The sequence below is a fragment of the Zingiber officinale genome, chromosome 5A (genome assembly GCF_018446385.1).
Source record: "Zingiber officinale cultivar Zhangliang chromosome 5A, Zo_v1.1, whole genome shotgun sequence".
Classification (NCBI taxonomy): Eukaryota; Viridiplantae; Streptophyta; class Magnoliopsida; order Zingiberales; family Zingiberaceae; genus Zingiber; species Zingiber officinale.
In genome coordinates, this window is record NC_055994.1 from 112047705 (window position 1) to 112058961 (window position 11257).

At 43.4% G+C, this 11257-nt stretch overlaps 1 protein-coding gene across 1 annotated transcript; it reads right to left on the bottom strand.

The window, feature by feature from the left end:
* Positions 1-9911: 9911 nt before the first annotated feature.
* Positions 9912-10463, bottom strand: LOC121979906 (uncharacterized PE-PGRS family protein PE_PGRS54-like). Its single transcript, XM_042531882.1, has 2 exons — positions 10313-10463; positions 9912-10231 (listed from the first exon to the last, which is right to left on the bottom strand). Exons 1-2 carry the CDS (start codon positions 10461-10463, stop codon positions 9912-9914), a joined length of 471 nt encoding a protein of 156 aa, XP_042387816.1.
* Between the last annotated feature and the right edge of the window lie 794 nt (positions 10464-11257).

An 11257-nucleotide genomic window follows, 5' to 3' on the forward strand; every position in this document is an offset into this window, starting at 1 on the left:
TAGCCATTTCTCAGAATCTGGTCTCATCACAGCTTCCTGATAGGTGGTAGGCTCATCCTCTATGAGCACAATGTCATCATGGTCAGACAAGAGAAATGAGTATCTCTCAGGCTGACGACGTACCCTATCAGACCTGCGAAGAGGTATGTCTACTTGAACTGATTGTTGTTCCTCAACTCCTTGTGGAACAACATCATCCACAACACTTTGTGGTTCCAGTTCAACTTCCATCGAGGCTTCAGTGCTATGGTCTGCATCTTGAACTTCTTCAAGATCGAACATACTCCCACTAGTCTTTCTAGAAACAAAGTCTCTTTCTAGAAAGACCCCAGTCTTTGCCACAACTACCTTGTGCTGACTGGGAATGTAGAAGTAATATCCCATAGTTTCCTTGGGATATCCAATAAAGTAGCACTTGTCGGATTTGGGTCCCAATTTGTCTGAGACTTGACGTCGAACGTAAGCCTCACAACCCCAAATCCTCATGAAAGACACCTGGGCATCTCTCCTAGTCCATATCCTATATGGTGTCTTTATCACTGCCTTGGATGGAACGCGGTTGAGTATAAAAGCTGTCGTATCTAGAGCATAGCCCCAAAGGAATGTCAGAAGATCTGTGTGACTCATCATAGATCGTACCATATCTAATAGGGTACGATTCCTCCTTTCTAATACACCATTCCACTATGGTGTTCCAGGAGGAGTGAGTTGGGATAGGATCCCACACTCAGCTAGATAGTCACAAAACTCATGGCTAAGGTATTCACCACCTCGATCTGATCGAAGTATCTTAATACTCTTGCCAAGCTGGTTCTGTACTTCATTCTTGAATTCTTTGAACTTTTCAAAGGATTCTGACTTATGTGTCATCAAGTACACATAACCATATCTACTGAAGTCATCAGTAAATGTGATGAAATACCTATAACCGCCTCTAGCAGTGACATTGAAAGGGCCACATACATCACTATGTATAAGTCCTAACAAATCAGTCGCTCTTTCGCTGTGCCCACTAAAGGGAGTCTTGGTCATCTTGCCTAGTAGGCATGACTCGGACGTCTCATAAGATTCAAAATCAAATGAGTCCGGCAAACCATCCTTATGGAGCTGGGATAAGCGCTTGTCATTTATATGACCTAAGCGACAGTGCCAGAGATAGGTTTGGTTCAGGTCATTTGACTTGAACATCTTGGTATTTATGTTATAAATAGGGCTTTCAAGGTCTAGAATGTAGAGTCCGTTCATCAGAGGTGCACTACAATAGAACATATCTTTTAAATAAATAGAACAACATTTGTCCTTAATTATAAAAGAGAAACCTTTCTTGTCCAAACAAGAAACTGAAATTATATTCTTTGTTAATGCAGGCACATAACAACATTCATCTAATTCTAATACAAGCCCAGAGGGCAGAGATAGATGATAAGTTCCTACAGCAACAGCAGCAACCCGTACTCTATTGCCTACTCGTAGGTCCACCTCGCCCTTCGCCAATGCCCTGCTATTTCTCAGCGCCTGCACATTAGTACAAATGTGAGAAACACATCCGGTATCTAATACCCATGATGAAGAAATAGATAGATTGACTTCTATAACATATATACCTGAAGTGGAAGTCTCACTCCGCTTCTTCTTAAGATCCTCCAAGTATACCTTGCAGTTCCTCTTCCAGTGCTCGGTCTGACCGCAGTGGAAGCAGGTAACATCCTTGGCGACCCCTCCTTTAGGCTTCAGTGCCTTGCCTTTGCCCTTGGCTTGGGACTTTCCTTTGCCTTTGGGCTTGCCCTTGCCCTTGTGTTTCTGAACCATCAGAACAGAGTGGGGTTTTGCCTTCTTAAGGTTCAGCTCAGCAGTTCTCAACATGCTAAGCAGCTCGGGCAGTAACTTGTCAATTTCGTTCATATTGTAGTTTAGAACGAATTGACTATAGCTATCCGGCAAGGATTGCAAGATCAGGTTAGTGGCCAGCTCTTGGCCAAGCGGGAATCCCAACCTCTGTAGGTTTTCTATGTACCCAATCATTTTGAGTACATATGGGCCTATGGGAGCCCCATCTGACATCTTGCACTGAAATAGTGCCCTTGAGATCTCAAATCTCTCATGCCGCGCTTATCCTTGATACAGTTGACGAAGATGTTCAACCATATCGTAAGCGCCCATCAACTCATGTTGCTTCTGAAGCTCAGAGTTCATGGTCACGAGCATTAGACAGGACACATCTAATGCGTCATCTTGATGCTTCTTGTGAGTATCTTTGTCTACTTGTGTGGCATTGGCAGGAGGAGCCTCCGGAATGGGTTGCTCCAGAATGTACAGTTTACGTTCCTGGGTGAGAACTATTCTCAAGTTCCTGTACCAGTCCAGGAAATTTGCTCCGTTGAGCTTGTCCTTCTCAAGGACAGAACGCAGGGAGAAAGAGTTCGTATTCGACGTCATGGTTATCTACAACAGAAAAATACAGAAAATAAATATCATATTCTTTTAAATCATTTAATTAGGCCTTTAACTAAATGATGCTCCCATTAAATTCTATAATTCATGTGGGATAAGATCCACATCATACTACGCCTTGAGTTAGCTTTGGCTAAATCACCCAAGACTTAGTATGATCGGTAGGTAACGATTTACCAATTACATCTCTATGCAACTCTTGTTTATAGGATCATTATCCGTAGTTATATTAAAACTTGAGTTAGCTTTGGCTAATACACCCAAGAATTAATATAAATGTGATTTATGTCCTATCTTTCCAACCATTGGAAGAATGTCTATAGTTGTACTCGATCCAACCGAGTTAACTAGCTATACTCAATCTAATTGAGTTTGTACTCGCCCATGCGTTGATAAGCGGGACCAAGATTGTCCCTCCGTACCCTACCAAGATAATATGTGTTGCTCTGCTTTGGCAGATTCAACAACACATGTGATCGAGGTAGTGATAGGTATCACGGCACAGTAGGCATTTGAGTTGATGCGATTAAAATCTAATCTAATCTAATCTAATCGAGAGGGTGCATCTTGTACACGATTTAGATCTAATCTAATCGTTAGGTACTAATTAATTACTAATCATGCATCACATACACACAAGCAATTAATTAAATTTATTTGTGATTAGTCATGGCCCTACTATGATCTTCTCAAGCCAATGAGAAGATCGGATGGTCAATCTAACGTCAACAGCTTCTCAAGCTCCTTCCTTTGACCACCTTGTGTTGCTCGCGCCCTCCTCGTAACTCCGTCTCAAGTGGACCTTCCACCGCTCCAATTTTGTACATTACAATTTTGAAACTCGAGTTACATTCAAGTCTAAACTAATTTACAACAAGAAAAAATGGAGAAAGGCATGACACGCAGGTCGCGTATCAAATATACAACACACACAATACAAATGACGGCGCGCAGGCCGTAATATGAATTACAACACAAATATACCAATCCAATTGGGTCTTTTTGGGGCCATGACCATCACAAATTATACATAATTCTAAATTATGTAATTTACATAATTTTGTGTAATTTTAATACCAACTTTACGAGTAAAAATTCCCGGCGGTCCCGTTTAACGGTTTTCGGGCGCAATCGCGGAACGAATCCCCTTGCGGGGCCAGGGGCAGCGCCCCTACCCACGATCTAACCATCATGAGTGTCCCTAAGAGATCCTACAGTGCCTTAGTCCGCTTTCCCAAAAAGTTTTGGGGCGAAACCTTGCCGTTTCGGAAAAAACTTCTCGGTAGTCGAAGCCTACAAGTGTCGAAACACTTGTGCTTCGCTTCTACGAGAAAAATACCCATAAAAACTCTAAAAATCATAAAATTACATAATGTTACAGAATCTATATTTTTCATAAAAATACAAACTAAACTCGTACGAGTCTTCGCACGTGGTTCTGATACCACTGTTGGGTTTTTCGGGCCGCGAAAACCGCTTTTTCGCGTCGCGGAAACCCCGAAACCCCCGCCACCGAATCCGTGTGAAGAATAAAACTTTCGAAAAACCTATGAGTACGAGTTTACAAACTTTAGATCTACATTAGAGTACAAGTTTTACCCTTGATGCGTGCCTTTCGTGAATCCCGCTCGTCCAAGGTGTCGGATCTCAAGATTGTCATAGTAGACAACCCTCTAGAAGTATCCACACGAACAACTCGATGGAGGGAGAACCTTAGAGTGTGCTAGCACTCCAAGAAGGTCTCGGCAAGATGAGGAGAGGGGAAGCAAGAAGAGAGAGCAAGGAAGAAGATAGAATCAAAAATGCCTTGAATGAAAATGAATCTCATTCATTCCCCTTAGTGGCCGGCCACACATGTGTAACTCCTCTCATTTAATGTGGCTGCCACATTAAAGAAAAGGGAATTTGTAACCTCCATTAGGTGGCACACACATGTGCTAACTATGATGATGTGGCACATCATCATTGGCCACTTAATGCCAAGTCACAAATGATGTGGCATAAAGTCAAGTCAAACTTGACTCTTCCTCTTCCTCTCAAGTCAAGTCAAACTTGACTTAATCTCTCTCATGGTTGATCTAATCCAACCATTTAATTCAAGCCGATTTAATATAATGAATCTAATTCATTTAATTAAATTGATTCAATGAATCATAATCTAAATTAGACTCATTGAACACATGAATCAACTTGAGTCCAACTCAATTAGCCCAATTAGGAATACTCTTAATCAAATTTGATTCATCACATGAATCTAATCCTCTTGGTTCATCATATGAACCTAATCTCCATCTAATTGTCCTTAGTGTGTGACCCTATAGGTTCTTGTAACGTTGGCAATGCCCCTAAACTCATTTAGGAGCATAAGTAATGAGCGATATCTAGCAACACATCATTACTACCCAAGTTACAAGAATGTTGAGATCCAACATCACCTTGTGACTACTAATTGTGACTCCTCACAATATATGACAAGTGTCCTTCTATCCTAGACATCTAGATTGATCAATGTGAGGCATAGACCGTGTCATCCTCTGACCAATCTAAATCTTGAACTCCAAGTAGACTCACTAAATCAAATGAGCTCAATATCTCATATTGACTCATTTGGACATGGTCATGCACTTCGTGGTCTCACTCTATCAAGAATATCGATGCCACTCCCATCATATAGGAGGGATAGATCCCATCTACATCACTCACATCCCTCCGCATAATTTGTTACATACCCAGTAATCGCCTTTATAGTCCACCCAGTTACGGGTGACGTTTGACGAAACCAAAGTACATAACTCCTTATGTAGGGAACCATGGTGACTTCAGGTCTAAGGACTAGTAGTCATACTAATAGCCACATGAGAAAGTATATGACACTCATATAACGATCCATGATACTTTCTCATGGCAGGTCATTCAGTATACATTCTCCAATGCATACCCATGTGTCAACTTGATATCTCTATATCCATGACTTGTGAGATCAAGTCATCGAGTTGACCTACATGCTAGTCTTATTGCATTAACATTATCCCTGAATGTTAATACTCGACTAGGAATGATTAAGAGTAGTGTTCCCTATATCATCTCACCATCGGTTCAACTAACCAATTGATATAGGTAAGAACCTTCTACTCAAGGACGCTATTATACTTAGTTTATTTGGCACCAATACAAGTAAGTATAATAACCAAAAATAAATGCCTTTATTTATATAAGAATATGATACAACAAGTCCATAATATAATCATCAAATGATTGGCTCTAGGGCTCTAACTAACAATATCCAAACCACCTCCGGAAGCCTAGACAACTAATGTGGGTCGGCCAGTCAATGATCTCTAACTCAACATGAAAATGGATTTTTGCTAGTCTGGGTGTCTGGACCGTCTGAGTGCCTCGTTAGGCACCCACTCAAGGTGTTCCCTCATCAACACTGACCCAATCGCCCGAAGCAACTCTGGGCACCCAAACGTGCGGGAGCCTAGACAAGCTTCGGGCGCCCAAAGCCCTTTTCAACCTTTGTGCAGCTTTGGTTCCCTGCAAAACATGTTAGTCCAAGAAATAAAAATTACCCTGCAAAATAGAGTCAGCACATTAAAAATATGTTATAACTTAGATCATGTTTGTGCAAGACCAAGATCTAGTCAAGGTCTCAGTTTAGAGATCCAAAATAGACATAAACTGGACCTACACCTAAAGTCTCTAATTGAGACTCGTCCTTACTAGAACACTCTCCTCAGGTGACTTACCTTACTTACCATTCAAAATCTCTTGTCTCCATTACGATCCTCCAGGTCTTCCTACCAGTTGTCAGGTATGCAGACCCGATTGGACTTTGGCCAACTGTCAGGTCCTACGGACCCAGTCGAACTTCCCACTAGATATCAGGTCACTCCTTGACCTATCTGGACTTCTACATCAGCTATCAGGTCCTTCAGACCTAGCTGGATTTCAGCCTCGTGTCATACCAGTCAAGACCTGCACACTTGGTAGAAAGGTTAAATCACGAGCATCTAACTTTAATCCATTTATCATTCATCAAAATTTGAGTTAGTTCATTAGTGCTAACTGCACCAACAACAATTCCTGCACACACTAGTGCATCCCAAACTCGATCAACCCAAGTCCAAGTGGGTTGTTATGCATGTTGGATCGAGATGCACTAGATGTAAAATATCGAAAATGGGTGAATCACCATAAGGGAATTTTTTGAAATTTTTGAAAATTTTCCGAGAATTTTTCGGAGCTCGTATGACGAGTTTACGGGGATACATATTAGGCCCTGGGAAAGCCTGTTTCGACTACCCCGTTTTAGCGAGGAAATATTGGATTTTCCTATTCCTTTTCTTTTTCCTTTTTCTTCATTTTCGCCGTTTCCTTCTCCCCTTTCCCTCGCGTGCTCGTGTCGTGCCCTAAATTCCTCGCGCTGAGAGGTTTCCCTTCTCCCTCACGATTTAAGCCATGGCCAAGGGAATCCAAAGCTTCTCTTCTCCTTCCCTCTCGAGCCGCTCAACCGACGCACGCAGACCTTCTCTGCGCCTTCTCCTCTTGTCGCGTCACCCTCGGGTTGCCACAAACGACAGCGGTGTCGCCACCCGAGCCCTAGATTGGGGGAGATCAAGAACACCAATCGCCTCTAGCATCACCGTCGCCTATGCCCTAGCACCGCCGCTGACCACTGTGAATCCACGATCGGTTGTCGCCTACCTGAAATTGCCACTGCCAGTATCTGATCACCAGGTTCTATCGAGCCCTAGTTCTTCACCTGTGCCCTAGAGCCTCATCCGTGTGCTATTCGAATTCAAGGAGGAGGGTCGGTAGAGACACCATCTTCAACAGAAGCTTGCAGATCCGGATTTAGGTTGCTGATATTCCGCAGCAACCTCCTCTAGTTCCGACCCCTATTTCCCCCACAGCAAGCTTCTCCGGCTGTGTGGAGCATCCAAATTTGGGTAAGATTTTATGATTTTGGGCTATAGGCTTGTAGAGATTGGGTCTTGATCTCAATTGTGCTAACTAAAAATAGTTGTGTAAACAACAGCTACTTAGGGGCTTCAGCAACGATCTCCAGAAATGGGTACCTCCAGTTAGCATATTCCGGCGGTTGTCCTATCTGACTGTGATCAACTAGAGAGGTTTGGAATTGAGGTAAGGAGTAGGGTAATGAAATGAATATTGTATATGTGTTGAATTAGGTTTATATTTATATGTTGATTAGGGTTTTGCCCTAATTTAGGGTTAGAGATTTTATTTAGCTATTTATACGAATTTAGCTAAATAAAATATATATGTGTATTGTTTGACTCAGGACTTTGATTCGAGATGGTATCTCCGACGAGGGATCTATTTCCGATACAATCCTCTTATTGGAGGCGGGTACTTTGACTTATCTTTTTAGATAAGTCATTTGATATGCATAGTAGTGTTTTTAACAAATAGTAATGATTATGTTTCTTATCTGCAGCAGTTGGTTACTACCCGATACCTGTTACATGCTTGTTTTGTTTACTTGCTATGCACTTCATGTTAGTACCTACCTGATTATACATGCTTATAGGGGTAGTGACATAACCATGCTTTATTATGTTCAGGACCTAGGCTTTTATACCTTATCTGATCTGTGTACCTTTGATTTGATTCTTTGTCCTATGATATACATTTTGTAGAGATGGATAGGTTCAGGATATTCCCATGCTTAGTATCATGCACCATCTCGCATGATTGCATGATACGCGATAGTCGGCTCCATTATTATTGAGCACATCGCCAGTTACATAGATCTGCATACACCACTACTCATGGGTTAGTGGTATGTCAGGCAGGGTGTGTGGCAGTTCTGCTGTTAGGCTCCGCTAGTCCGATGACTCAGCATGGTAGCCGGCAGACAGTTCTACTCTGTTAGGCTCCGCTGGTCTGGAGAAGCAGCGTGGTAGCCGCCAGACAATTTTTCTCTGATTGGCTCCGTTGGTCTGCTCATGGGTAGTGTGACACAGCGTGGTATCCGACAGGGATTCCTCCTCTGGACTTGCTCAGGGAGATGAGAGCATTGCACTCCCCCACTTATGATTTGGGATAAGAGGATAGATGTACTCCGACAGCATCCCGTCCACTCGGTCACTCATCAGGAGTAGTGATGGCAGAGTGCACGGTTGTCACAGCCCTACCCACTTGGTCTCACCATCATGTGTGAGATGGCTGACTAGTAGTAGGGGTGACCAGGACATGTCATTGGCATCATACACATTGATGCATTTATTGCTTGTGTTTGCTGCACTTATATGCTGCATATTGGATGGATGCATTTGTTTGACATGCATACATGATTTTTATACCTCTCGGGTTATTATTCATACACCAGGTCTTAGTTAGTACAGTTGTTCTCCTATTTATTTTAGTTTGCATTTATCCTTCTTATATCAGGAGACTGTACGCATGGTTAGTGTCATTTGTTATTTTATTTATTATGCATATTAGTAGTTACCCGCTGAGGAGTTGACTCGCCCCGTGGATATTTATTATTTTCAGGTTGAGGCTGTCTGGAGGAGTTCCAGTCACTAGTCCCCTTGCAGATCGCGAGGATGTGTTTTTATCTTTTGGTTTTCTTATTGTACTTTTTAGACTTGTTCTGGTTTCTGACATATGGATATTGTGTTTTCTTTATTGCCAATGAGTTTTATTGGATATGTTTTGCTACATGACTGCCTGGATGGCAGAAGAGGTGAGTTCATTGTGATTTGTGTTTTATGGGTGTAGTGGAGTAGGATATCGGATTTGAGCTTTATGGGTGTAGTTGAGTAGGATTTTTGAGATGACTTTTCTTTATCGTTACATCAGTGTAGTTTTACTATTAAACTGCATGGTGATTGCTTATTTTGTATATGTATGTTTTGACCGTGTTGGCCGAGGTATCTGGATGATGTAGTAAGTTTCAGATTGTCACCCGTTCAGGGGAGATGCTGCCGAAATTTCTTCTGGCAGTGACTCCCCTGGAGCATGACAATTTATTTGGTATCAGAGCCAAGTTGGCGAAACTTGTATGTTTTTTGTGTTACGGATTTTTGAGATTTAATCTGATACCAATTTATTAGTACGAGAGTGGGTTACGATACCTGCTTTTGGTGTTCTGGATTTTAGGGTTAGCCCAAATTTGCTAGTAAACTTGGGTACTTATTTTCAGATTTGTACAGGTTTCCGTCAATTTTCTCGTCTGGAATTTTGAGGTCAAAAATGGGGACTGGACAGCGACGGAACATCTCCAGACGCCAAATAGGTATAAAGGTAATTTTATAATTTTTATACTTGTAGAAATATTTGTGTTACAACTTAACAGATATGAGGAGATCTTCACGAGTAGCTGCGAGACATGGTGCTGGACGGTCACGTAAGAGGACTTTGGAATCTCTGGCAACAGACTCGCCAGAGATCCCTACTCGGTTTAAGCCTGTCGGTCAGAGACAGACTCAGGATACTGCGGACGCATCGGACTCTCGGACCCCGATGGCTCCTTTAGATGTACCTACCTCGGCTGCACCCGCTGTACCCACCCCTGCCGTATTTACGGTACCACAAGGGGTACCACTGGCATACCCCGCACCTGCTCCGGTCAAGCCTACAGCGTACCAACCACCACCGCCACTTGAACCTACCGTGTACCCGATACCAGCAACACCTGTGCCCCCAGTACCTACAGTGTACCCAGCACCCACACCAACGGTACCGGTTGCTCCATTTCCGGTACCACCACCTATCGTACCTCCAGCTACGACCACCCATATCGACCCTGCAGTACCACTAGTGGTACATGCTCCAGCTTATGCAGTAGCACCGGGAGTACCTCCCCCGGTCTATCCAACGGTACTACCTATAGCACCAGCTCCAGTGGTTCCGCCAGTTCCTGCAGCCGTCCCTACCCACCTCACAGATATTGTCACGACACGAGGCCGGATCCCAGCGTTGGCAGAGTCGATGAAGAGTCGATTCACACTCTTCTGAGGAGAGCTTGATCCGAGCATGGCCCAGTCCTGGATAGAGACTATGGAGCGGACCTTCTTCTACATGGCTTTCTCCGAGTGGAAGAAAGCAGAGCTGGCTGCTTTTCATTTACGGGATGAGACTGGCACCTGGTGGGTTATGCAGCATTCCATCATAAGCGAGCAGAACATTACCTGGGCCAGATTTAGAGAGGCTTTTGAGAGCCGCTACTTCCCACGGGCATATCAGAGGACTCGCTGTCAGGATTTTCTAAGTCTGCGACAGAACAACTGCTCGGTGACAGAGTACAATGCCGAGTTTAACTGATTGGCTAGATTTTGTCCATAACTAGTTACTGAGGGCAGTTCCCGTATACAGCAGTTTATTCAGGGACTAGATGGGCATCTACAAGTAAAGCTTGTTGATTTTGGGAACGCATCTTACATAGAGACATTGGACCAAGCCCTGATGATAGAGTCAGCTCACCAGAGAGGGTATCCAGACAAGAAAAGGAAGCAGAGGGGGGTCAGACATCTGGACAGATCCAGCAGCCATAGGCTACACAGCAGTACAATGGTCGCAGCCTGGCAGGTCAGGGTACTTTTGGGGCATCTGGTCAGCCTCAGAAGTCAGGACAATCTTCCTCAGGACGTTTCCGGTCTTCTCAGCAGAATCGAAAACAATCTGCCAGCGACATTCACTGTTTTCGATGTGGATCCAAAGAGCACACCATATCAGCCTACACCTTGGGACGGTCAGTTTGCTATTATTGCAAACTGCCGGCCACCAGAGCCGAGATTATCCGCTGAAGGCTCAACATATTGCCCCCAGAGTT

Excerpts from the sequence above, each read along its gene's own strand:
- LOC121979906 (XM_042531882.1), bottom strand. The coding sequence starts at position 10,463 with ATGCTCGGATCAAGCTCTCCTCAGAAGAGTGTGAATCGACTCTTCATC. Across the intron at positions 10,232-10,312 it reads CACTGGAGCTGGTGCTATAG|GGTCGATATGGGTGGTCGTA; the intron begins GTAGTACCGTTG and ends GTGGTACTGCAG.